Source organism: Solanum verrucosum, unplaced genomic scaffold, assembly GCF_900185275.1.
Source record: "Solanum verrucosum unplaced genomic scaffold, falcon-dt-bn FXZP01000261.1, whole genome shotgun sequence".
Lineage (NCBI taxonomy): Eukaryota > Viridiplantae > Streptophyta > Magnoliopsida > Solanales > Solanaceae > Solanum > Solanum verrucosum.
Window position 1 is genome coordinate 1,885,977 of NW_026019969.1, and position 27,592 is coordinate 1,913,568.

The 27,592-nt window shown below is 35.7% G+C and overlaps 4 protein-coding genes across 5 annotated transcripts; 1 reads left to right on the forward strand and 3 right to left on the reverse strand.

The window, feature by feature from the left end:
• The first annotated feature begins 1,576 nt into the window (after window positions 1-1,576).
• Window positions 1,577-2,448, forward strand: LOC125816441 (MADS-box transcription factor 47-like). Its single transcript, XM_049496047.1, has 2 exons — window positions 1,577-1,637; window positions 2,000-2,448. The coding sequence occupies exon 2, from the start codon at window positions 2,017-2,019 to the stop codon at window positions 2,446-2,448; it is 432 nt and encodes a 143-aa protein (XP_049352004.1). The 5' UTR covers window positions 1,577-1,637; window positions 2,000-2,016.
• A 921-nt stretch (window positions 2,449-3,369) lies between these two features.
• LOC125816444 (protein REVEILLE 6-like) lies at window positions 3,370-10,972 on the reverse strand. Its single transcript, XM_049496050.1, has 8 exons — window positions 10,515-10,972; window positions 9,421-9,478; window positions 8,168-8,291; window positions 7,913-8,077; window positions 7,700-7,825; window positions 6,115-6,224; window positions 5,560-5,619; window positions 3,370-3,861 (listed from the first exon to the last, which is right to left on the reverse strand). Exons 1-8 carry the CDS (start codon window positions 10,772-10,774, stop codon window positions 3,763-3,765), a joined length of 1,002 nt encoding a protein of 333 aa, XP_049352007.1. The 5' UTR covers window positions 10,775-10,972; the 3' UTR covers window positions 3,370-3,762.
• A 2,662-nt stretch (window positions 10,973-13,634) lies between these two features.
• On the reverse strand, window positions 13,635-19,557 carry LOC125816921 (C-terminal binding protein AN). Its single transcript, XM_049496587.1, has 7 exons — window positions 18,806-19,557; window positions 18,186-18,354; window positions 17,957-18,087; window positions 15,385-16,173; window positions 14,911-14,958; window positions 14,220-14,333; window positions 13,635-13,972 (listed from the first exon to the last, which is right to left on the reverse strand). Exons 1-7 carry the CDS (start codon window positions 19,376-19,378, stop codon window positions 13,901-13,903), a joined length of 1,896 nt encoding a protein of 631 aa, XP_049352544.1. The 5' UTR covers window positions 19,379-19,557; the 3' UTR covers window positions 13,635-13,900.
• A 3,874-nt stretch (window positions 19,558-23,431) lies between these two features.
• LOC125816922 (uncharacterized) lies at window positions 23,432-26,964 on the reverse strand. Of its 2 annotated transcripts, XM_049496589.1 has the most exons (7): window positions 26,828-26,959; window positions 24,699-24,777; window positions 24,545-24,607; window positions 24,380-24,427; window positions 24,215-24,271; window positions 23,855-23,912; window positions 23,432-23,655 (listed from the first exon to the last, which is right to left on the reverse strand). In XM_049496589.1, exons 2-7 carry the CDS (start codon window positions 24,750-24,752, stop codon window positions 23,615-23,617), a joined length of 321 nt encoding a protein of 106 aa, XP_049352546.1. In that variant the 5' UTR covers window positions 24,753-24,777; window positions 26,828-26,959; the 3' UTR covers window positions 23,432-23,614. The 2 variants fall into 2 exon arrangements, with proteins under 2 accessions (XP_049352546.1, XP_049352545.1); XM_049496588.1 differs by having other exon boundaries at window positions 24,380-24,607; window positions 26,828-26,964.
• Window positions 26,965-27,592: the final 628 nt, after the last annotated feature.

A 27,592-nucleotide genomic window follows, 5' to 3' on the forward strand; every position in this document is an offset into this window, starting at 1 on the left:
AAAATGCAATGAAAGAAAGCAAAAAGGAGGACAGTGCAACTTATACTAGCTGGTCTATGAGGTTGTTATATCTCAAGTGTTGTTTATAAGTTGTAGTAATTACTTAGACCTACAATTTTCAACTCAGTTTGAATTGCAGGATAAAGATCCTACTTGAACTCACACATTTCTGGAATGGATGAACTTCATAACAAACTAATTCTCTATTTGACCTTAATACTCAAATGAAACTCATATAGTCTATTCATCATGATATTTCTAAACAAACTCATTAACAAGCCTAATGAAGGTGTTGTAGATAGTTGTTGGTAATTGCAATGTCACACATTCCAAATGTAAAATAACACTACAGTTACTTCAAATGTGAAAGCATTACTCCCTCCATGCCTTTTTAGTTGTCATATTACGCTTTATGAGAGTTAATTTAACTAATTTTCTAAACTAAATTAGATAACATTAGTTTGATGTTTAAAATAAAATTTTAGACATTCAAAAACTATATGGAAAGTACTATAAATTGCAATATTTTTCATATCAATATAATGAAAAAAATATATCTTAAAACGTTAGTCAAAATTCATATCGTTTTGATTTTCAAAAGGAAACATAGTTAAAAAGTGACTAAAGGAATATTATTTAAGTAGTCGAGCAATATATCATTTGGCATTGTGATTAGGGGTGTTCTCAGGTCAATTTGGGTCGGTTATTGGTCAAAATCAAAATCAAACCAACTTAATAGGTTTTAAAATTATCAAAATCAAACAAATTTGATACTATATATTTATCGGTTTGGTTGCTATTAGTTTCGATTTGATTTGATTCAGTTATTAACAATACACAAATAAAAGAAACATATCATTTAAAATGTGAAAAAGTGATAACAATCTATTCAAAACAAAAAATAGTTAAAATGACTGACATTGCAGATGTTTCGATCACTTAATTTACTATCAATAAAGCTTCAAAATTCTATATTTTGCCTAGAAGGAAGAGTGAGTTTTCACTATTTGCCTAGAATGAAAAATAGTTAAAATGATTGACATTACATATGTTTCGATCATTAAATTCACACTATCAATAAAGCTTCAAATTTAGACATTCATATACATGAAAATGATGAAATCAATAAGATAAATGTTTTCACTTGAACAATTTTGCTTTCATAGGTAAATTAGAAATACATTTTGATAAAAACATATATAAGATCTTTAGAATTGTTATAATAAAAATAATATATTATGTACGTATAATGATAGAAATTATGTATATAATTTGTCGATTTGGTTTAGTTACTTCTTTGATTTTTTCGAACAAAATAATAACCAAACCAAATACTATCGATTTTTAAGACTATAAAACCAAACCAAACCCAAATTAATAAAATTGATTTGGATAAGTTTTTATCCAGAACACCCCTAATTATTATGATGATTTAAAACCTTTAAATAAGATATGTTACTAAAAAATAAAATAAAATAAAAAAACCTCAAATTCAGTAAATAAATTCCCCCGCCCCTATATAAAGAGAGTCGCAATACCCTCATCCCCCTACCTCCTCTCGCATTAACAAAAAAGGGCGCCTCTCTGTTGCTTGGCGGCAAAGCCAAGTTCTTCGTCCAGAAGAGAAAAGGCCATTGGTGATTTTCTCTCTCTCTCGCTCGCTCTTGTTGATTTTACTTTCGTATGAGTAATTTTTGTATCCATTGGATTGTACTAACTTGTTATCAACTTCAATGGAATCATCACGTTTCTATACTATCATCCGTCCCAATATTTTGTTTATTAGTTGTACTAGTAGTTTCTGTCTATGATTTTTTCTGTATGAATTCTTATTCAACTGGTTTTAACTTTATAAAATTGTGATCGATCTCTAGTAGAAAGTTGGATTGTTGGTCCAGAAGATCTAGGGTTTAATTTTCTAGTTACCAGTACGTTTTTCTTCTTCTTTTTACGTGGAGAAAAGTTAAACCCTAGATTTAAACCCTTTCAAAAATTGCAGGTTAATTTCTGGCAATCATGGTACGTACAAAAGTAGAAATCAAGAGAATTGAGGATAAGGCTAAAAGGCATACCACTTTCACAAAACGTAGACAAGGTCTTTTTAAGAAAACCAAGGAGTTGGTGAAAAGATGCGACGCTGAAGCGGCTGTGATCACGTTTTCTTTGGCCGGCAATATCTTTGCATTCGGCCATCCCTCCGTTGACAACGTGGTGAACCGCTACATTGCTGCCATGTCTGCTCCAGAGCTCGGTGAAGTTGTTCCGGTTCATGAAGAGGCAGAGGATGCAGTGATTGGGACAAATGAAGATGATGAGACGTTGGGACTGGAGGTGCCACTTGATGATATGGGTATGACTGAACTTGAGGAGTTGGATCGCACAATGACAGAGATGAAGAAGAAAGTTGTTGACAAAATAGATGGGATAATTTCATGTTCAAAGAATTGAGGATCTTGGATTGGATTGATTACTTTAGGCAGGTTCATTCTATTCATCAAGAATTTTAGTGAATTCTTTAACTACTTCAATGATTGACTTGCATGAAAGGTGCAGTAGTTTTTTTGATATATTTTTCCTCTTTAGAGAGGTCAAAATAGCTAGTACGTAGTGTTTGATTTGTTCCCCAGCCACTGAATCATATTTTTAGTAGTGAAAGATTAAGTTTCTGAGCCATTTGTGCTTTGAATGGCAATTTAGGATAATAATTAGTTGTCTTCCATTTGTATTTTCTACTCAATTACTAAGCCATCTTCTTCCCATCCTTTCTCCTGCCAACTATCAGTCGCGCAAAGTTAAATACAAATATGTTTTGGAACAAAAATAACATCGTGCTACATACTCTCATGTCAATGCCTTCGGTGGATGATCTAGCAAGTTCACTTCACTACGTCTCAATTATTGAGTTGTGTCTTGATATGCCCAAGTTTAATTTGAACTCAAATGAATTAGACTCGAATTTGGATCATGACCCACCCATTTTAACCCGCTTAACCTTAATAATTTTAACATGTTAATTAAATTTCAACTCAATTTTTAAAAAATGAATAAATAAATCCTAAAGAATATAAAATAAATAGTAATGATACCTTCAATATATAAACATACATTACATTAATGCAAATAAAATCTTAAAACAAATTGAAATTGAAGATCTTAAAGTGGGGCTGAGAATCGAGTGATTTAAGATTGACTCAATTCAAATGAACTAAAACTTAAAATTCTTGGGCAAGTCGGGCAGATTATCTCAATATTTGAGCTCATTTTTAGTACCCCTTATTATAACACTTTGCTTCCTCCCCACCTAAACTATTTTTTCACAAGCATTATATCATTGATCCATTTACTCGAACCACAAAAGGTTATTTTCGATTCTTCTCAACATCTCAAACAAGCATGCCAAATACACTGCTACAAAGTTTGATTCATTGGGCGTTTGTAGGACAAAACCAATGAGGGGCACAGCTAGCCCTCCACAACATACAACGTACACAAGCACTACATAATCTACCTATAATACAGCTCAAGCCCTATATAATCTACTCTCCACAAGTACATACAACCTCTCAAAACATTCACTACTCCCGCATTGTTCCCCCAGCTAGATATATACAGGATGGAGATGGCAACATACGAGCAACTTGCAAGTTTGAAGCATATGAACATACTAGATGCACATCTTTTCATTACACGGTTCCCTTCGTACCATTGTCTCCACCAATCATATGCAATGACCACGAATCATCTGAACCTTCCTCCAGCTTCTTAGACAGCTTGGATTGCGTTACCTCTGAAATCAGTTTTTATAGGAAGGTCCATTTTATCTTTTGCAGCACCCAAGCCGTATGATGAAAGCAACCTCCTCTGCACCAAGCATGAGATAACGAATAAGATCAAAAGATAAAGTGATAAACAATGGATTATTGACCAATTCATTTAGCTTTCATGCTATGCAACATTTATCCTAGTGAAAACAGGACGGTGAAATACCCCAATGGATATACGAGGTCACTCCAGATCATAATTCATTTTGAATTCTTTTTTATCCATCTCAACATCCATTTGTACTGTTTACTTTCTTCACAGAAAGAAGAGAGAAAATAAGAATGCATATACACTGAGCCAAGCTGAGCCCCAGGCACGTCAAGTTTAACCTCGATTCATTGACCTTGAGAAACGACACATGTACGGCTCAGCTTGGCTTGCTCTTTCCGGTTCTTGCCTCCACTTGGTGATGGCTGGGTACAAGTTCTTGCCTCGCACAACTTCAGCCATATAACCCAACCACAACTTCTGAAAGCAATTGCAAAAAACATACTGGAGCACCAAGCGTAACTATTCATCTCATGCTTCTACAAAGACTTCGTCAATTTGGTATGTACCACCACTACTTATTTTCTTTTGAACTTGATTAAAAATAACACCCTAATGTAGGTACACAGATTTGAACTGAAGAAACTTTCCACGTCAAAAACAAAGAATAAAAGAAAATTTAATCTCAATAGCATGAAGACTTGCAAGTCCTTAGGCCAACAGGAACAACTAGCATTTATAAATGATTTATTTTCTTTCTATTATGTGAAGATTCTCGTATTCGTGACAGGTTTCTTGGGGCACACTCGGTTTAGAAAGAATCAGGTTTGAGTTTTTTCCGAGCAGCTTATTTTAAACAGATATTTCTGGAAGCTGAGCCAAGATGTGCTTAACAAGCCAAGAACTATCCAGAAATGGAACTTCCCACAAAAAGATTAAAACAAAAGTTATCCAGAGGTCCTTTCCAAACTCAAAACTCGCTACAAAGTATGCCATAAACTTTCAGAACAAAAACAAAAAACAAAACAAAAACCAAGTTAAGATAACTTAGTGGTGGCGGAACCTAAATAAAGGGGTGGTAAGAAGATGTGACGCCGTTGACCACACAGAACAATGGTAAAATATAGAAAAAGATAAAAGATTGCAAGGACACTGTGATAATCAAAGGTCATTACTGCAAACAAAGGATCCTTGGTTGTGACTACAGAGGGGGCCGCCGAAGGGATGCATGCGGCCAGGTGAATGAAGAGTGAAAACAAGAGATGCATCTAGGAAAGGTATTTAGTGCCTACATAGTAAATCAAAATCAGTCACAAGTGTAACTCCTAACTATAATTTGAGAACGCAGATGGCTCCCAACTATAATTTGAGAACGCCTGTTCACATCTAGACTCATGATCCCAGCAAGCTTAGACACCGTAGCCTGAGTTATACGTGGGCAAAGCCCAAGACAACCTGAGCTCAAGTCCAACTCAGCAAATGAAGATCCCTAAAAAAAAGGAATTTTGTAGAGTTGGACTTGGTTTCTTAACACTACAAACTATTGCATCACGGGTACAACAAGATACTTCAAAGAAAATAAGACTTAACATATCAGGAACACAGTAAAACAGAAAAATAATCCCTCTCCAAAAGGACCAAGTGTAATTCCTCCAGCTCTATTAAGACCTTGAGACTTCTAACTAGATCACATTACATAAGCCTTTACTGATTATTCAGATATGATGAAATCCACAGATTGTGACTTACATGATCCTCAAATTCAGGGCTCGATAAATTGAAGGATAGATTCTTCATCAACATCAGTGCCTGCAAACCAACAAAACAGTATCTTTCAGTCAAGTGAGATGAAGCAATTCATAGACTTCCATGTCAACATGCAGCATGCAGTAGTGGATATCTGAGGTCTGATTAAAGAAAGTTAACATCCCCTCTTATTCCGAAGAATCTAAAACTCCAGGAACCAAGGCTTTACTGCAATTTGCAGAGGGAGAGAGAGAGAAAGAAATTCCTTCTGTCTATTTAATGTTAACCTATAAAATTAACCATTCAAGTTCTTTATCAACATGGTAGTCAAAGAAGGTCATCTCAGTTAGGATCAGACGAGTATAAGATTTACACCTCATATACAACAAACACAACGACGCCTCAATTCCAAGCTAGGATATACACCTCATGTACAGAGTTACAACATGCAACATAAGTGTCTCTGCACCTTTCTTTGTTCACAACTATACATCACGTGAAATGCAAACTGGAACTAACATCAACATATGTATGTCTGCTAAATCAATTCCAACATACCGTCTGAATATCAATGGGGTCCATCTTTCTTAATCTCTGTAAGTGGTCCCTCGTACTTGGATCAAAGACACTGCCAATGAAGCTGTAAACTTGAGCAAAGTCTGGCATAACTGCAATTTACAAAGCAAAGGAAAACAAATCAATTTGTTGAATTAATAAAGCTTTGTGCAGATAAAAATAACTGCAAAGAAAGAAGTAACAGTGATCTCTGCCTTGGTACTGCAACACATCCTTTTAGTGTGACATGAACAGATGGAACTAAATGAGGATAAAATAAAGAGCACGGGGAAACCAAATATAGCCTTTTTCCATCTGCTTACACGCAATATAGGACAAATAAATTTGCTCCCTTTACCCCAACAGACTTTCTTTTTTTTTTTTTACCGTGGTTTCCGGGCGTCGCTTTGCGAACCCGACTAGCTGTACCCACCGGGTCCCGCTGTTTCAAGGCGGGTCCACCACGGTTAGTTCCACGGGGCCCTGGAGACGCGGCCGGTTTGTAATGCCTCCAGTGGCCCTGCTGGGGCTCGAACCGGCGACCTGAAGGACTTTGTCCCAGGCCTTTACCAGCTGAGCTACCCCTCAGGGTTACCCCAACAGACTGAATGCTACCCAACTACTATCAGAATATGTAAATATACACAGCTGCAAAAAGTACAGCTATCATGTGCAATGCGGTACAAATGTCATGTGATAATACATTTTCTCAGTCCGTCCTAACAACCTTCTTTTCCGGGAATATCTCCCTGGCTCCCCTTAGATTTCCTAGTACTTTCCACTTTCTTCTCTGTTTCCTTCTTGTACCTGATTTTAACCCATGAACAATTCCTTTGCCTAAATTCCACTATTAGGCAAAAGAAATGTTGCCACTATTCCTTGTTACATCTAGGAATAGCCATCCATATATGCAACTGAGAGCGTGAGGGGGAAGCCAGTGTTTCTTCCACCCTTGAAGAGAAGTATTGGAGATGGAAAAGTTAAAGAAGTTGGGGCTGCTCAAATAAACGGCTTAGCATAGAAATCTGTTCTATTTCCACAATGGGGGAACCTTCACCATAAGGTTCAGTTGGTCAGATAATCTTTTTCCACCAGTAAATAGCTCTAAATATCGACTGAAACAACATCAAACTCCAAAAACAAATAATTCAACATTTCTACAAGCATTCCACAATCCATCCCAAGCACCCGCCAATCAACTAACACCCAGTTTAGGCCTAACTGTCACACACTACTTAGGTTAGTAGGGAAAGATCATTACCAAAACCTATCTGAGGCAGAAGAGAATGCTTTGCTTAACATACAGTTCTACTGAGCATTTCACATCATGTTAGTGGGCACTAGCACAAACTGACAATTTCTTTACAAGCCAATGCATGTTCCGTACAGATTTATATTTTGATCGATGAAATTTGTTCTAATTATTCTATGCACCGAAAGCGTGACGGAAAAGGATCTGACCTAAGAAGACATTAATAAACCGAGAAAGACAGCTTAGAGGCCTACACAGGCAGCGCAAGTGTCACAAATATTTCACCAGCTTACACTGGGCCAGATCACACACATCCTGAGCAACAAAAATACTCACCTTTCATTTGCTTCTGGCTCTCCTTTTGGTCATTGCTCTCTTTAGTCTTATTAATCCTAGGGATGTTTTCATTACTGCTGCTGCAACAATTTTGCATGACTCCTCCACTGGATAATTGTGCGTCATCTGAGAACAACAAAATTCAACTTGTAGTTTTTCTTGAGCAAGGCGCTACAAATTACTTATATCTCCTTAATATCAACAGACACATACCTTTTCTCATCTGTGTCGTGCTGATGGCAGGCACACTGTCGTAAGTCCAGGGAGTAAAATTAATTGTATTTCCAGATACTGATAAAGGATCGGGCCCGATACCAAATCCTGGTTCAGGCAAAGCACCAGGAGGTTGAAATTGGATGCTGCCAACTTGGGACATAACTGTCGAAGGCAGATACAACAATACAAGCTACAATTAGTTTCAGTCCAATATCTTGTAACAAACAAACAGATGATTGACATTGTCCCTACCCTTTTTAGGAGCTTTTTGTGGATAAGGATGAGCAGCTTTTCTCTTTGGGCGTGGGGGAGGTACATGTTCACTAGTTCCACTCTTCTGGACCTTCAGAAAGTATTTCTGTGCATGGCTACGTATCTGCATAGCTTGCTCTTTAGTACATTGACACATATCAAAATATAAAACATAATAGTGAAACTGTGACCAGGTAACTGGCACAATCGGCATAGACATTGAGCTGATATTAGTTTGTCACCAACATACAACAGATGTTGCTCCTCAGTCCTCATCAATTACATGTTTTAATACCATTAAGGGCTCTTGTAAACGTGTGATAAGTCATAGAAAATGGCAAGTTTCATAATTAAGCACACTTCTAAGCAAATTGTCTTGGGTCAGCACAAGATAAACAAAAGATAAGCACTTTTTTCTAGTTTTAAAAAAAGTATCATGTCAAATGCTGATGGGCAAAAAGAAATAACATAATTAAGAATAGTTTTGTCGAACAGTTATAAGAAAATTGCTTATATGTATGTATAGACATACATATACATACGTTTTGGGTGAATTTAAGTCTTCATTGACATATAAGAAAGCCATTGGGCGTTCCCACAAAAAAATTTCTATCCTGCATACCTTGGTAGTTAAACAGAGAGGTAGGAGATGAGGAAATATGATAATATATCTGCATCCAGGTGAGAGATACTTAAGTCACATTCTGGGACACCATGACTAATTTTAAACAAGAAATAAGAGGTGGCTCCCCTCAGTATCCAAGAGAAAGTACTGCCAACATTTTGTATCTCCCTACACAACATTTTCATACCTAGATTTTACTTTCATTTGTTTATATATCACTTTGACTACCACTCACTTTACCATCCTTCCGGTCCAGAGTCCACTCCCATCCTTAGTTTTCTTTACCGTCTTTGTTGTTTCTTACACACACATTTCTTTGTGCTTACAATTCACACACATTGAAAAGGTAAAGGGAGAACAGGAGAAACACAAACTACCCTAAATCACCAACTGCATAATTAAGTAGAACACAGTTGGTCAATTCAAGAAAAGCAAATGTTGCACAACTAGGATCTAACTTCTCTGAGGATAAAAATACACTCTCAATCTGAAGGAAAATTTTCGCTAGATAACTAAGATAAACGTTATTTATTTTGTCTACAGAACACATCAGATATCAGATATTCTTTCAGGCCACAAAAAAGAACAAATAAGTCAACAAATAAGAGCCATCTGACTAACAAATTACCTGGATAACAGTCTTCGACCCAACAAATGCTTCAATCTTTTTCCAATCACGGTCGAACCTGAAAGAACAAGTCACAATAATTTAGGATATGCATTTTCCATGACTCTTGAATTGAGATTCCAGAATAGATACTATCCATGATCCTAAAGCTAAACCTCGAAAACTATCCCAGCCTCGATTTCTTATTAGCTTGTTCAGCTAGAGGTCACAAGTGTTGGCACATAGCTTACTACAGTGGCAAAGTTGAATATAGTCTACGAAAGAATAAACACTTGAAAGACTTCTCTTTACACTTATCAAGGTTTAATTATAGTAAGTGCATAACATCGATGACAACATCAGATGGGGAACTTTTCTTCTCAGCTCCCACTTTTCCCTCCATTGAAGTTTGGCCAAGCCCCAAAAGATTGTTACCATCCAGTATAGACTGGTTTTGTTTTTCTTCTTACTAGTAAGTAGCTTTGATAGCCTACTCAAAGTCAACGCTACCAGGACTAGACTTTGCATTTATAATGCGGCCTATATGTTTCTCCTTACCTCTGATATGTAGCTTTGATTTTAACAAGTATGTACCATCAATGACAATTAAGGAGAGTGAGATTTATTAAAAATATGAGATAATGAGTTTTGCTTCTTGGTTCCTACTTTTCGATCTACTGAAGCTGGTCAGGAGATGGTGCTGTATATAATTAAGACTAGCTAATTTTTTCAATAGCTAGGATGACTTTGCACCAGATATAACAACAACTACACCTTAATCTCAAGCAAATTGGGATTGGCTATATGAATCCTCATTGGCCCTGTTACACCTCATGGCAACTTTGCAGATGTATATAACTTAAAAGTTGATCCTCGTCCCCCCTAATTCAGAGCTCCTGCGTCCATCCTTGTCCCCTCCCCATTTCCCCTTCACCTACCCCCAATGTTTTAACAATTTCCCATTTCATAACATAACCTAAAAAGTGCAAAGCTTCCATTTTTATCTAGTCCTGTTCAACTTCCACAACAATAACAACTAGTAATATCCACCACACACAAAACAGCAAAACACAAACAAGTGCCGTGAGCTAAAATAAAAACAGAGAGAGACTCACAATTGAAGAGCTTCAAGAAACTTGTCATGCTCCTGCTCAGTCCAGCTCTCTCTAGACTTAGTAATCGTATAGGGCTTCCGTGTCTTCTTGCTGTGATCATCGGACACCACCACTCCCAAACCTGTATTCGAATCCAAATTCAAATTCCCATGTATACTAGTACCCGATTGTACCGGATGCAAACCCATAAGACCCGTTTTCATCGGATCCCCCATGTAGTGAAAATTTTGACCCGGCGGTGTTGGATATACAGACACCATATGTTATGTATCAATATAGAAACAGAAACTTCAGCTTTTTGAGTGTTCTCTCTGCTCTGTTTCGTTTATGAAATGAAAATTTATTGAAGTTACACAGAGAAATGTGTATATATATAAGAAGAGAGATGATTAACCGACATTATTGCAAATGGAGGGAAAATTGTGATCATGGACGTCCACGTGTAATTAATTGGAAGGTGGAAATGAGTTTTGCATTTCTCAAGGCAGGTTCTAGAAAGTTTTATTTTGTGTGTATCATAAAAGTATGACCAGTGGGGACCATACTTACTCTATAATAACCACACATTTTTAAAAGTTATATTCATCCCCACCCTTTCTTTCGTCTCGTATTCGGACTCTACATTGGAACACTGATTAAATTTAAATTGCACATTGTGAGATTCATTCGGGAGTTGCAGGGTTCATCCAAGAGTGACACACTCCCAACAAAATTTTCTCACTTGAACTTGAGACATTTTGTTAAGGGTGAAACAATTTACCATTCCTTTCTACCGCTTGTCCTTGCTTTTTACTCTTATTTGGTCTTTTTCTTTTAAAAGATATAGTCACGCATCACCAATCAAAGTATGCCTTTTAATCTTATTTGGTCTTGTTCTTTTAAAAGATATAGTCGTGACTCACGCTGATGCATTATCAATCAAAATATGTGGTGTAGTGAATGAGACTGTGTTTTTTTAATCAGAGGTCTCGAGTTATAGCTAGGGATATAGAAAAAAAATTAGCAGGGAGTTGAAAAACCAAAAAAAGATATAGTCACGCTTCACAAAGAAGCCGTCAGCTGATAGCCTTTCCACTTGATTTTTTACTCTTTTTTTGGTTAAGTGAATAAACTCTTGGTATATATGGACATTCTGGGCAAGCTACAATAATTCTTATTGTCAGCTTGCCTGCCTTCATTGTAGAAAATATGAATCGCTACATTATTTATTTCTTTTAGTAGTTTCGTGCCCTAGCCTATCATAAATCTACTAATTGATTGTCTCATTCTTACCCTCTTGTAATCTAAAATAAGAAGATTGAATTTAAAACTTTAGGTTAGTATTAATTCATTTCTGACAAAATTTCAATTAGGATTATCCATGTTACATATGATGTTATTGATGTCCTTAACCACACGACCTCATCTACAAAAAATTAAAAAACTTCACCCTACGTAAAAAAAGATTAATCAATTTTCCAATTATTACTCCCTCTGTCTCTAATTATATGTTTATTTTTGAATTGACACACCTATTAAGAAAAAACAATGATTGACATGGTGAGTTTATCATTTTACCCTTATTAATTATGAAGTGGATGAATTAGAAAGAGGAAAGGCTCAAAATAGTCCCTCATTTTTGGGTTAAGGCTCAAAGTCATCCTTGAGTTTTCACACGGAGCACTAATAGTCTCTCATGTTTGCAATATTGGTGCACTTTTGGTCCTCCCCTAAATTTTTGCCTATTTTTTAACATTAATTTTGCTCACAATTTCATGTAAGGAATATCCAATCGTCTTTTTATATATTTAGTAGAAATAATAACTCTATGTGAGAGAAGGTGATAAGAAGAACACCTTGTTTTGTTCAGCAGAAATATTACTGCAGTTAAACTAAGAACATCTTAACATATAACGTTGGAAGAAAAGAAAAAATTTATACTATTGCACGTGAAATTATCGTGATGAACCTCTCGACTTTACCTGCAATACGATTTCTACTAAACAAAACAAGGTGTGTTCTCATATTCTCTCATATGGAGTTATTATTTCTACTAAATATATAAAATGACGATTGAATATCTCATACATAAGTTATGGATAAAATCAATGTTAAAAAATACGCAAAATTTTGGAGGAGGACCAAAAGTGCACCAATATTGCAAACATGAGGGACTATTAGTGCTCCATGTGAAAACTCAAGGATGACTTTGAGGATGACAGACTATTTTGAGCCTTTCCTCAATTAGAAACTTAAGATTTTCAAGAAAATTCTACCTTTTTCAAATTAATTAATTGAGGGTATAATAGGTATAAACATTCATTTCTTGATTTGTCAAATTGAACAAGTAATTAGAGACAACTAAAAAAGGAAAAGTGGACAACCGTCCTCATTTGTTAAGCACGGCCTCTCCCCTGTCGTCCTCTTTCTTTAGAGGACTTTTGCACATGTCCCCTGCACCGGACCTTGGGGAGGAAGTGCAGCAAGTGAGCTCAATTCCTCAACAGGCCTAGTCCTTAAATCCCTAAATTAAATAGGACGCTTATAATCGCGATCATGCCGCATCAACTCTTTCAGTCACTACTACCTATGTTGCACCTACAGTGACAGAGAGTTTGACAAGACTCTCGGATAAGAAAGATCAATCTTGAATAAGCTTCAACGGATTCTCATTATAAATCTTTTTATAAGCAAGGAGCAATTAGGGATAGAGGGAGAATCATTTATTTACTAGTGATTTGGCTTTAAAGGCATATTCCTTCTTCTTTGTTCACACATAGCTAATGGGTAGAACTTAGGTACAGATAAAAGGTAGAGCTAAGGGATCACTGATTGACCACATATTTTATTAAAAAATAAAATTTCACTATCTAATAATATATTAACATTTTGTTTGCAAATTGCAACATAAAGTTTTGCATAATTAGTAAGTACAATATCTAATTTCCAGTATAATACATGTAGATTTTCGTTGGATAAAACGGATTATTCAAAATGTGTGTACACGAATTGTCTAAGATATATGAGAAGAAATTACCTAGTAATAATCATTTGCTTATGCTGGAACAAAACTTTGGTGCTACAGGGATTGAAGGTTTTAAGTTAACAGCTATAAAGTATCATTATATACTACATTACTCATTACTCGCAAAGCATGCAAATGTCCATTAAAAAAGCAACAGTCAAAACAAAAGGCAAGCCTATTTTTGAATCCTCAAAATACAATAAGCCATTGTCATGGAAAGAAAGAACCCTGACAGGAGGCAATAATGAAAGTTACATTTAAAAACTTACAACTCTTGCTTTGAGGGAGACTCAATGCTTTACAAAACTACTTGTGGTAAACATTCCAAACGAATCAGCACAGCATATGTTAAAAAATCATGCGCAGTGGTTCAAGAAACTGCCTAGTCAAGCCATCGAGTGATACCATCATCTCCAACAGCTGCAAGTACTTCAACGCGTACATCCAAAACAGCCTACAGGTTGCAGTGATGGCAACATCAAAATATTGGGTATTTCTAAAGTGGATGATAGAGAATAAGCATTCTTAAATAACTGATCTCACAATGGATGTAATCCACTCGATTAAAAACCACAGTTCAAAGAAAGGGAAAACAGATGTACTGGGGACATATTACCAAAATGGTTACAGTAAGTAACTATCATGCAATGGGGGGCATGGGAGCTAGAGTTCTGAATGTCTGAAGCAGAACAAGAACTTACCAGAGGATTCCTACAGTTAACTAGTCGACATTCTTCCATAGTGCCTTCAAATGTCCAACTCTCCCAAACATCAAAACTGTGACTTGCAAATACAAATTCCATTCTCCTATTTATCTGCAAAATCGGGGTCAAGGTGAAATCACCACTTCTATATGAATACCAATAAAATCAAGCAAGCTAGAAATCCACAATAGAACGGGTGCAACAAATCTAATATCTCTGATTCCTATTGAATACCTGCACATGTTAACCTCTTATATCGACAAATTTAGAACTTCTCCAACACAAAATTCCCTCAAATTTTGGAGCGAATAGCTTCTTAACAGCAAGGTCTAGATATATGGAAATGAATTTCTATCTCAGCTATTGATGCTAACTTACAACATGGAGAAAGTATTTTATAACTACCAAAATTAAGGATGTAGAACAAAGAGCACTTGGAAAGCTACAGCATCTTCTGCGGAGAGGGGTAAAAAAATTCTAAATATAAAATAAGAATTATTCTGATGAAATAAATATAAGAACTATTCATCCAGAGTTTTATGTTTGTCCAAGTGAATTAATACGTAAGTGATCTCAAACTTAAAGTTCCTAGCATGTAGAAGCAACAATTTAACTTCAAAGCTTTTGCAGTTTCCTAATGGTTTGGTCAACGATGTCTTATAACAAGAATTACAGTGATAAATCACACCTGTAGCAACTTCCCTCCAGCAGTAAATGATCTCAACCCAATTGTATCCTGAAAGAGAAGAACCTCAGAGTCATTATATGTGTTCACAAAGCATTTGTTTGAGGAAATGTTTTTGAAATCTTGAAAAAACTATTGCCGAAAAAAATGTATTTTTTAATTTTTTTCTAGAAGTTTCTGAGAATAGTTTTTAGAAGAAACTATATATTTATACGTGGCTTGAGGGAGTTGGCAACGAGTTCCTCTACTCTCAAAAACACACAAAAAGAACTACAATAATCCATATATTTTCTTTTTGCGCAAATTTTTTCTGAAACATTTTTTCAAACATTTTGCAGAAGTTGCCCAAATGGCTCCTAGTTCTCCTCACCCACACCCTCAACACAACCCAAAGCACTATGCTGATAGTTCCCCACAAACTGAAGGTAGAGGGCAGCTCTACCGCAACTGGAAAAGAAAATTTCTTTTCAGGCATACCTTGCTCCTAGAAACCACAAGGAACTGTGCCGCTGGGTCTCTTTTTGTAACATCTGGCATTGTGTCGAGGAACCAACCACCCCCTTTAACTCTTTGTCTGGAGACATGCAAAGCGGGATGATGTCTTGCATGTAAAGCTATTACATAACCATCCTTCAGCAGTTCTGAAGATTTTCTGCTGAGATTTATGCCTTTTTTTGATAGCTGCTCCACTGATGATTCCTGTATTGATTCAATTGATGTCTTCCTACCTCTTAAATCTTCCGGAGAAGCAAAACGTGAACTGGAACTCACACCTTGATCTGTTCCGCTCATTGTTGCCCCATCTTCATGGTGTGACGTACTCTCCTTTTCAAATGCCAAGTGCTCATCCACTTTGTGTTGTGATTTTTGGCGCCCATGCCGCTTTTTAGCCTTTTTACCTGATCGGCTTCTCTTTACTTCAGATCTACCAGAACTATTTTGAGACACCATGGAGCCTTGAAGCTGACTAGGTGATTCCCTCGAGACACTCGCTAATCTTTTCTGAGAGCTCTCTGCAACATCTTCAATGGCCTGCTGACTAGGAGAACCCTGCAACGCGCTTTCAACATCTTGTATTTGGTGAACTTCATTGTCATACCCTATCTCACTTTCCTCTTCTTCATCGGACACAGAATCCTTTGGAGCAACACCATCCAAGAAGAATGACTGCAGCATAGAAATAGCTTTCTCCCTTATTTCCATCCACACCTCTTCACTATAATCTGCGCTGCGCGGCAGTATCAGGACATTGGGCATCTCCCTTACCTAATCCAAAGATACATCCACTTACGTCAATTAAAAGAAACCAACCAAGGACTATATTCAAAATAGAATATAGCTGATGTTAAATTAACATAAGTCCAAGAATCCAGATGTGACAAACAGATACCACCAACAAACATTGGCAATCTCCACCTAATAATCCTCAATCCCCTGCCTCTATTAGAAACAAAGTGGTGCAAAAAGAAAAAGGATTTCACACCCCTCGAAGTCCAAGGGTATACAAAACTTAAAATTCAAAAAAGTAAATCTTTATAAGCACTCTACACGTGTCTAACCAGGCCCACTCAAATATCAGACATATATGAGTTCATAGTGTCTCATAGTCGACACAATTTCTTACAGAACAACTTGATTAAATACCACTTAGTATTTGTACAACGTGACTATACTAAATCGACAAGAAACTACTTTTGGTTAGTGATACTAGGGCAAAGATTTGATAGTATCGACACAGCTCTACAATTATAAATTGTCCAGAGTTTTTTCTCTCCTTTCTTTCTATTAGCTTAAATTTGTAAAAGGACAAATATAAGATAGTTATAGGAAAAAAAACAGATTTTTACAGAAGTCAAGTGAATTATCAGAGTCAGTGTTTCAGATAGGAGAATTAGATTTTTTACTCATGGACAAGTAGATCGCTTGTGGGATTACACGGGGTATGTTGTTGTTGGACAGGTAGATTTCTAGAAAGTAGAGCAGGCATTGCAAAAATGTCACAATGAGGCACAAGTCACAACCCTAATTACTTTAAAGGCCTTTTTTTTTTATAATGAATCACTTTAAAGGCCTTCAAATGCAACAATATAAAATACTGCAGAAGTAGAAGAAATAACAAAAGAAAATTGAAAACAACAACATTCAAGTTGTTGGACTTGGATCATAACCTTGGCATCATCCATAAGAGAAGATGAAATGCCAGATCTCTTCCCCAACTTTATTTATGGAGCTAACAAGATAAAGGAGTAACAAAAAGTTCAGAACAAATAACAAAAAGCTCGTCGCACCGGGCTTGCCTAGTGCGGGTTACCTCTCTTATGTGGTTTGCGAGCTATTGCATAGGTGCAGGGTAAACTGTGCGCACCCAAAAGGTAGCGGTAGCGGGTTTCCCTTGTCATCAAAAAGAAAAAGTTCAGAACAACTAAGTATTTCAACAGCATCCTGAAACACTTCTCTATCCATTAATCTCTCACCAAAACAAGTGTTCGAGAAGGCATACACCTTGACGAGGCAGGAGATTAAGGATGCCTGCTAGACTACACCCATACATGTTTTGGTTCCTAAGTGAATATATACATCAGGTGGAGTTCGGTCTAAAAGTTAAGGATAAGAATCACTAGCATGCATGGACTTAGGGCTATAACACCTTGGAATAGAGTTCATTCTAAGTGCTTCAAAATTAATTCAGTTCAATATGTGCAACCCAATTTTCAATCTCAAAACTACAGGACAATATCTATCAAACAAGCAAGCTTTCACAGTAAGGCAATAACCAACTTTCTCAATAATTTCCTAAATGAGTACACATCCCTCACAGGTTTATGAATTTCACCTGGGCAAACCATTTGTAGAAGAGCTTCAGCTATTAATTGGCCTCTCACTCTCTCTTGCACAAAAGAAAGACATTTTGAAGAAACATCGGACAGAAAATTCAGTCTCACCATTATTTACTAGCAATCATGCCATTAATGACAGAAATTCAACAAAAGAGCTATTTAACCAAATATATTCCTAACATTCAATCATACCCTAAGACTATTCATCATACCCATGCTTCCATCCATTGTGGCCCTTCAGCACCATCCAAAGCACAGCCAGCAATGCTTCCCTCTATTAGAAGTTGTTTCACAGCACAATCATCTAACAGTTGGCAACTACCGGTGTTAACAAGAAACGCCCCTGCATGAAATGATCAACAAGTCACCCCTTTGAGAGGGGAAATGTGGGATTGAGGCAACAGGAAACTACTACAGATACATATCCAGAGAAAAAATTACCAGGTTTTACGTGCTGCAAGCAATCTGCATTAATAATTTGAACTGTTTCGTTTGTTAGAGCACAATGTAATGATATCAGGTCACTTGCAGCGAGTAAGTCATTAAGGGTATCCATTCTCCTGGCAGCAGGTGGGAATCTAATAGAGTGTCTGCTCATTTTTCCATTTCCCTGTAAGCATTTAAGAAATAAAAACTGTTAGCACGCATTGATATGAAACACTAATACTTAAATCAGCAACCCTTCACTATGCTTTGATATTTCCCTTCACTGTGCTATTTATACAGGGACACCCAAAGTGAACTTTTAGTAGTTTTACGTGATATATTTCAGTTAAGCAATGAAATATCTACTCATAGAGCTTGAAATCTTCAACCGAAACACATCAACTTTCCTACCTCAACATCAAAATATAGCAGGATCATGTTGATTGATTGATATATTTCAGTTAAGCTGTGAAATCTAGTCATAAGGTCAGCATTTTAAACCGAAATACATCAATTTCACTGCCTCAACATCATAATATAGCAGGATCATGTTGATTGATTGATATATTTCAGTTGAAGTGTGAAATCTAGTCTGAAAAGTTGACATTTTTAACCGAATTCATCAATTTAACTACCTCAACATCAAAATAAAGCACGCTCATGTTGAATGCTAAACTCCGGGTAGCCAAAGACCTTGCAGACGCAGATCTACCAACAATTCCCAGTACAAGGCCGCGACAGCGGCGCATTCCACGGCACAGGGGCTGAACGGAGCCAAGCCAGCCGGAAGCCGATAACGTATGGCGAGAGAGAAGATGAGTACGGCGAAGCAAACCAAGGATAAGAGCCATAACAGTATCCGCAACCTCTTCAGCGCGGTTAACATCTACATGAACAAGCCGAGAAAGTCCAAGGTCAGAAGCGAGAGCTGAGTCGACAGCGCGGTCGGAGGAGCCGAGACAGAGAATAAGCTGCCATGAACGGAGCCGGCGTTGTGCCGCGCGTGGAAGGAACGCAAGTGAGTGAAGAAGTACGGCTGTAGCTGACTCGATCCGGGCTTCGGCTAAGCGGCTGAGTGGGACGTGTTCGATTACTGCGATGCCGGAGAGACATTCTTGTTCTAACGTTGTGTCTTCGATGCAATTGAGTGTTATGACTAGAGGAACTTGTTGAGTAATCAACGACGTCGTTTTGTTGTGGTGCGCCATTGTTGCTGCCGGAGATCTGGATGACGTTGTTGCCGGAAATGATTATGGACGCCGGAGAACACCGGCGAGCATTTCCGTCTTTTTCTCCGGCGAGTTTAGAAAGCAATGAGGTACCGGTTTTTTGCCTCAAGAGTTGTGAGAGACCCTAGTCTTCCCTGTCACTTTTTTTTTTGTGTCACACTGGCCCTGTGACTTTCTCTTTTTCCAAAACAGCCCTTATTAATTACTTTATTTCTCAATCAAGTCCCTAATCTAAGGGAATATCCTTGGGAAACGTGATGGAATCGTTTAATATATCTATTTTTAATTTCTTTAACCGTTTTGGGGTTCAGTTAAGTTTGGAAATAGTTGTTGAAAAAATTTAAATTTTACCTGAGAAACAAAATTATGATTGAATATCTGTTTATTTTAGGCATATTCTTATACGTTCTCTTTGACGTGATCTTCGCTAACAGTTATGTCATTTAATTTTAATTATATATAAATATATATTTAAATTTATATAAAATTAAATATATAGACTCACGCATCTTATATGACATAATACACATAAGAGAGTAAATATCTTAAAAGGTCACTCAAGTGTATGAAAGTATTTGAGAAAGTCATTTGGTTTTATATCAATAAAGTCACTCAATTTATGGATTTTCTTTTATAAAATCACTCAACTTAAATTATTTTTCTAAAAAATCATTATAGCCAAAAGATTAAAAAAAAAAATTGCACAAACTACCCTTCAAGTTTAGTTTGGTAATACTTACTTCTATTGTAGTTTAATATTATGCTTATTTCTCTTATTTTATTTTATTTTTAGTAATTGTCTTAACTTAATTAATATCAACTCAATTGTCTAAGCATTAACCATTAATTCAACTTGGCTCGGGTTTCATCATATTTTACCATAATTTATACCCATCCATATATACATTTAATATTTTATTTTGATAATAAAATGCATATACACCAATACATCAAAATTAATCAAATAAATCCAAATTCGATGACTCCGAAACCAAATCATCTCCTCCCACCCCAATTGGAATTGGACATGGATGATAAAATGAGGCTAAGGTAACCCCCCCCCCCCCCCCTCAAATTCTTCCCTCTTTTTCCCCGCCCCCGAATTCTTCACTCTTTTTCTTCCTTCGTCAACCTGAGATGTTTTTAAGAAAAAGAACCATTCATTTTTTCCCCACTTTGCAAAAGTTTTTTCAAAAAATTATTTCAACTAAATATTGGATACTAGCTACTTTTTGAATATCCCTCCAGTAGTTTTGTTTGCGTGATTTTGAATTAAAATTTCATTTTAATTTGTGGGTCAAATATTTGATATTAGTGTTTAATATGATATTATTTAGTGTGGCGTGCATATTTATATAGAATAAAAATTGAGTTTGTTTTGCAAAGTTAGATTTTTTTGATAACTTGAACAAAAGATGTTATAACTATTTAAATTAAATAATATATGATAAAGGAAAATTTAGTTAAATCATAAATTTTTGTGTTAATAATAATTAGGTTAAGAAAATAATTATTAAAAATAAAATAATTATTTAAAATTATATAAAATAAGAGAGATAAACATAATATTATAAACTATATTGGAAGTAAGTATTACAAAACTAAACTTGAAGGATAGTTTGTGCAATTATCTCTTTTATCTTTTGGTTATAATTATTTTCTAGAAAAATAGCTTAAGTTGAGTGATTTTATAAAAGAAAATCCATAAGTTGAGTGACTTTATTGATATAAAATCAAGTTGAGTGACTTTCTCAAATAATTTTACATATTTGAGTGACCTTTTGAGATATTTACTCATATAAGATATATATTTACTTGTTTAACTTTATATAAATTTAAGCGTTCAGTTTATGTATTATGCCTGAAAAATCTTTTATTGAAAAGCAAAATATATGTTTCGCGTATAAGTGGTCAAAATTGTGTTCAAATATTAGTTTGAGCATATTAGATTATTAAGAACCAGTCTTGTTCCAATTGCAACATGTCATCTTCTTAATCAAGTAATAGAGAAATAAAAACATGTGGTACTATTATCAATTTATTCGCACATATATTTATTAATTTTATTTTAAAAAAATAAATACAAATTATTCACGTTGAAATACGATAAAAATAAACAATCTTGCTACTTTTACAATATTTTTACCATATTACCAACAATTGAAGATTCCATAACAAATAGGAAAACTATGACCAAAAGAAGAAATGCACTCACTTACTATTTATTTATTTTTTGGGTGCGGTTGAAGCTTGTAGGGAGAACGAATACAAAAAAAATTAAATAAAGATCGTATATAGCTCGTCAAGTGATTATAATACACTTACACACTCACTACATGTGAACTTAAGACAATGAAACTTGGAAAATCAAGAAAATTGAACCTATAATATTAAAAGTCTTCCAAAAATTCCCCACATAGGGCCCTGCACTGCACATACAAAATCACATTTCGAACCAAACTAGGAAGTAAGAACAATGTAAAAAATGCTGAGTAAATCACCAAGTCCATTGCAAAAGAAACGATGTTCAACCATTTACTCCAACCACCGGTATGTATCAGCCAAAAAGTGCCGCAATTCCAGAAAAAAAACCCTACCGGAGCGACGGAGAGAAACTGAAATGACAAAATTACCCCCCATTTCACTTTTTTCATCAAATAAGCACTTCTACGTAAAGGTTCATAGCATCTTTTACCTTCTGCCACAATAATCACATTTGCTAACATCCACTTCATGTCCAAAAATATTCCAACTACAATCATGATTGAAACATAGGAATTAAAGTAAAATGAATTCAAATTCATGTCAAACCCCATGAGTAGAATTCCTTTGGAGATCAAAAGGAACACAAGGCCAAGGCATATGGAAATTAAAGCCACGATGAGTAGTAAAAGGGTGAAAGTAGAAAGAAAGGGAAGAAACAAGGGGAAAATGGAGAAAAGAATCGAGGAAAGATCGATAGGTTGACCGTTATATCCATGAAAAGTAGTGTATGTTATAGTAGCCACAGCACAAAAAGCGGATATTATGACAAATAAGGCTAAGATGAATGAAATGATTATTGTTTTTTCGAAATTTAGAAAGAGGTATGTGAAAATAGAGAAAGGAAACAAGAAGAGAAGAGAGAGAGCTCTGAAATGGCGTCGTTGGGAAGTGGCGATTCTCTTTGATTCTGAAATGACATTGCAAATTTCTATATCAGAGTTTTGGATATTGGCAGCCATGGAATAAATGTTTTTCGAGATTTGGAAGAAATGACTTTGCAAGAACAAGGAATTAAGAGTGTATTTAGGTCTATGTGAAACTTGCAGTTGTTGTTGACTTGCTCTAAGTCAACTCTACGCTTTCTTTTAATTTTTGTTGAAAAAAGGAAAGAACGTCGAATAGACATAGAGACTTATAGTATTGTTGAATATATCTCTATTGCTAGACAAATGGACATAATGTTTACCATAATTGGCATGGAGACATTTCTAGACTTGTGATTCATTCTGAAGGGACTATTATGGATCAATGAACACCACTGCTCCAACTACAATCATTCAAAAGTGTAATGCTTTGTTGTGTTATCCTTAAATTCTTAGGATGTTTCATATTATATGCGAAATCAATAAAATTCTCTCAAGTACACAATGGTGAGTGCCTAATTGACAATGATGTGGGGTTAAAAATTATGATTACATCACATCTGTCCAAATCTTGGCAATATTTGTACTAGTAAAAGGTAGAAATTACCTTGTGAAACTAATCGAAGTGCACACAAGCTGGCTGGAGATCATGGATAAAAGAAAATCTAGATGCGTTTGTTACCACTCGAATTAACACAGCAGACTTCAAGTTCCAATTTCATGTTACCACTAAGCATAGCTAATTTTATTTTGGATTTCATTCTACCATAACTTGAAACCATGGATTCACCAATACTAATGCTTAAAGTAATACTAACACAAATACAAGTAAATAAATAATAATAGTAACATAATCATTTTAGCAGCTAGTACTAAAATAAATTCATGGAAGGATGGATAGACCCAAACAGGAAACTCGTTTCATTAGACAGCATAAGAAAAATATCCTACATCAATGTTACAGCAACACAATACCAGCCTCGAGTAAAAGTTGAAACACCCCGTGAATCATTTTTATTTTTTAAATTCTTAAGAGCAGATATGTAAACAGCTTATGACATTTCGACAAAGAGTCAACATCTCCTTCTCATTCATTTGCAGTTGGATCCTCCGACGGAGCAATTCCATCTAGGAAAGACACAGGAGACAAGGTCATAAAACTTTTCAGAATTATCAGGACAAAAGAACTATAACTCAACAGTGAACAACCCAACTTAGTAACTATCTCCATCTGTTAATGCTTTGTGAGGTCCTTCCCCCAAAAGCAAAAACTTAATTTACATGAACAAGAAGTCGGTATATAAACAAAATCAATCATCTTGCTTACCTTCACCTTCTGATGGAGCACAAGGAGACTTGCGGTATCGTGTTTGCTGTTGTGTTGGCTAGAATTAAAAGTTCAAAAGAGACGTTAGACATTAGAAGTGAACCAAAGAATCCAGAAAGACCAAAAACAAAATTTCTTGAACTAAAGTCTTATGCAACCATAAAGTCAAAAGGTATATAAATACTGAAACATCAAATGATCCCAAATGACCATAGGATCTCTTTAACATCACATTTAAATGTCAATCAAAGAAGAAATTATGTCAAATAAATTGTTTCATCAATCATTAACCTATCAGAAAAATCGAGAGCCTTAGACAAATGATTAATTCCTTCAGAGGACACATAAGCGACAAAATACCTGCAATTTTGGGCGAAGTGCCTCCAGTGGACCTTTGGGCTTCTTATCTGCACCTTGCTGTGATCATTAACCATCATAAAGGTTTAGGTGATCATCATACTAATATAATGTCTGTATAAACTTCAACTACAGCGAAATCATAAAGAGTACAAAGAGCAAAAATACCTTTCCAAGAGCCCAGTCAGCAGAATCAAAATAAGCACGCTCATGGTCCTGAAAACAAAAGAGGTGGTTTATAACACAGATAGAAGCAATACTCACAAAAAAATGTTGATATTTACTGTGCCACCAATCACAGTAACAATCTAGCAGACAAATACTATGACTTACCTTTGAGATTAGAGGTGGCTTCTTAGGTATCATTCCTCCATATTTCTTTTTAACAACTTCCTCCTATAACAAACAGAAGGATAACTTATGTCAATATATCAGTAATATAACTAAAATGTAAGATGAAAACAAAAAATCTTGGTTCGAACACAACTTCTTGTTGGGTGGATGGGTTTGACTTTTCAGCTCCATCCTCCATGCCTGACATTCTTTCAACCACCCAGATTCAACCACTGCACTTGTCAGTTAAAAAAGTGTCACTTATACTTGTGTGCAACAAGATAGACCATTCTTCAAAAAAGAAACTTGTAGATCGTTTGGCCTTGAGAAGCTTATTTGTAGAGTCTATAGGCAAGAGAAAAAGGAAAACGCACCAAATGTCAAGATGCATGTAAGTGATGAAATATGAAACAAATGTCAATTCCTTTAGTAGAGGTTATGACAAGGATTAAACAAGTGGTGATCTCTAGGATGTAAAAACCACATTTCAAAAAGAACTCAGGTGATTTATGAATTAAATACTCTGAAACCCCTATGCGTTTCTTTTTCTAGAAAACTTTTCCATCGCATGCTCTCCCAAGTTAAGGAAACAGAAAAGGCCTTTTCCAATGAACTACCAACATCACAAAGCAAACTGTGATCTCAAATCAAGACCACTGAAACACAAGAAATGCAATAGCTCAGACTTCATGTTTCACTCTTCCTGGCTAATGATGCAATGGCAGGCTACAATATGTAATATAGTGTTTTGCACCATATTATCCAGAACAGTAAAATACAAACCTATAATGTTCATACAATTAATACCACTATTAACAAACTGTGTCAAAATTGGACTAACTCCTAGAGTAGAAAATTTATTTCTTTGAGAAATCTAAATAGTTCATGTATTTCAGGTCAAAAACCAAATATTTCTGGAAATACGAAATCAGGAAATGCATCCAGTTGGATAGATGGTAGTCAACCCATATTCCTGCATGACATTTATAGCTTCTCACACTTCCCTCATCTATCAAAAGGTGCGATGTCATGGTATAGATCAAAAAGCACACCTAAAACAGCTTAGGACATTATTCATATGTAGCACGCTCTAAATGAAAAAAAAAAGAAAAAAAAAACATCAATCAACTGGCTGAATTAGCTTTGATCATACGCTTGAGCTAACTGTCAAACATGCATCACTATATGCAAGAACAATAATAAGCACTCTTCAACAGTTCTCTACAGGGGCGGATCTATGAAGGGGTGTGGAGGTGCCACGCCACCCCCGAACTTCTACGGAAACTCTATATATACATAGGTATATATATATAATATTTATATAAATATAAAGCGTGTCACCCAGAGAACAAAACTGGCTTGTGGTGCCACGGTAGGAGGGCAACTTTAGAAGGTTGATGTTGCGGGTTCGAATCCCATTTGTACCTATTTTTTTGAGAAATTTGTTGCAAACGTTTTTTAAGAAAAAAAAAGGCTCCAAGCACGCTTTTTAAGGAAAAACAGCTGGCACATTTTTTATTTTTTTTATAATTGTTAATCGATAAGTCTATTTGGCACCCACGGACTCTAAATCCTAGATCCGCCACTGGACTTCTCTAGCTCACTAAGAAGCAGCAAACCACAACTAGCAATCGAAAAGTACCATGCATTTAGCCTAGATTATTCCATGTTTATAAACGCATACTACCACATATATTCCAGCTGTTTCTCTCTATGATTATAACTAAACCAGTTCACTGTCGAGTAGAGAGTCCGTTATAATCTAAGACAAAATATTCAAAGACTTACTAAAGAAATTAATGATCAAATTGTCCACACACAGTAGCAAACATTAACACAAAAAGCCCTTCGAACAGACTAATTTAGATCTAGGCAGTATATATATAAATTAATTGTAAACAACCTCTTACAGAAATTCAAGTTAAGCCGGTACAAATGATGATAACAATAATAATAATCAATCAGTCAAAGACTTTATCTTAATCTGAGAAATCATCCTTTATAGCTTCATTATTTCTTTCAAAAGGAACTACAGTACAGTACATCATCTTACAGAAAGCTGCATCAGCATTAGATTTGGGGCTGAAATCGAATGGAACGGGTTATACACGATTTGTAACTGAAACCTAATTGATTGCCGGCGGTTCTCTATCGGCGATGAAATTGAATCGGAATTAGGATCCGACAGAAAATATAGAAAAGGAACAGCTATGATTTGTGCGAAAAACAGAGATGGAGATTCCATTAACAAAGGGATATGAAGAGAAAAGAGCAGAAACTTACCCAATCAAATTATGGATCCGCCCTTCGTGCTAGCAATCAATGGATGGAGAACGAGAGAGACAGAGAGAGAGAGCGCGTATTCACGTGCTTGGGGGTCAGTCTTAATAGATCAAATAATCCCAAAAAAATAAATACAATATTCCTGCTTTTTTATTAATAATGTATGCACGTCCATGCTACGCGTACTCCATCAGTAACTTCCTGTTTGTGCCCATTTTCACATTTTGCGTTGTTACAGCTGGGTGAAGCTAGAGGGACAAGGCGAGTCTTAATTTGTCAAAAATGAAAAGTAAAAAGGGATGAGCGAAAACTCAAAATTGAACAAGTAAAAAGAGAAAGAGGAGTACTTCCTTTTATTTCAGAAAAGTGACAAGTAAAAAGGATCAAATAAAAAATTCAAATTGAACAAGTAAAAAGAAACAAAAAAATACACCCTTCGTTTCATTTTATATATCTGGATCATTTTGTAATGACACTATATCAATAGTAAAGTTATGAATATATCAGACCTTTTTCACTTCTAATTATAATCTATGTATTTTTTTCTGTCAAGATAGCAGTCCACAATTTTCAATGAATGGTACAATTTCTCTTATCTATAAATAAATGGGTTGGTAGAACTTCTGAAATCCTTATTATTAGTAGTAATAAATACAAGTCATTTGTATATGCAAGCGGATCAACTATTCCATGATAATAAGGTATGATAAAGTTTCAATTTAACGATAGTACGATGTTAGTTGAGTTAATTTTTCAAACGCCCAC

Excerpts from the sequence above, each read along its gene's own strand:
- LOC125816441 (XM_049496047.1), top strand. The coding sequence starts at position 2,017 with ATGGTACGTACAAAAGTAGAAATCAAGAGAATTGAGGATAAGGCTAAA.
- LOC125816444 (XM_049496050.1), bottom strand. The coding sequence starts at position 10,774 with ATGGTGTCTGTATATCCAACACCGCCGGGTCAAAATTTTCACTACATG. Across the intron at positions 5,620-6,114 it reads ACCCCATTGATATTCAGACG|GCACTGATGTTGATGAAGAA; the intron begins GTATGTTGGAAT and ends GTTGGTTTGCAG. Across the intron at positions 3,862-5,559 it reads GCCCTGAATTTGAGGATCAT|AGGAGGTTGCTTTCATCATA; the intron begins GTAAGTCACAAT and ends TGCTTGGTGCAG.
- LOC125816921 (XM_049496587.1), bottom strand. The coding sequence starts at position 19,378 with ATGGCGCACCACAACAAAACGACGTCGTTGATTACTCAACAAGTTCCT. Across the intron at positions 18,088-18,185 it reads CTTGCAGCACGTAAAACCTG|GGGCGTTTCTTGTTAACACC; the intron begins GTAATTTTTTCT and ends CATTTCATGCAG. Across the intron at positions 14,959-15,384 it reads TTGTGGTTTCTAGGAGCAAG|GATACAATTGGGTTGAGATC; the intron begins GTATGCCTGAAA and ends CTTCTCTTTCAG.
- LOC125816922 (XM_049496588.1), bottom strand. The coding sequence starts at position 24,752 with ATGTCAGGCATGGAGGATGGAGCTGAAAAGTCAAACCCATCCACCCAA. Across the intron at positions 24,272-24,379 it reads CTGACTGGGCTCTTGGAAAG|CAAGGTGCAGATAAGAAGCC; the intron begins GTATTTTTGCTC and ends TAATGATCACAG. Across the intron at positions 23,656-23,854 it reads TGCTCCATCAGAAGGTGAAG|ATGGAATTGCTCCGTCGGAG; the intron begins GTAAGCAAGATG and ends TGTCTTTCCTAG.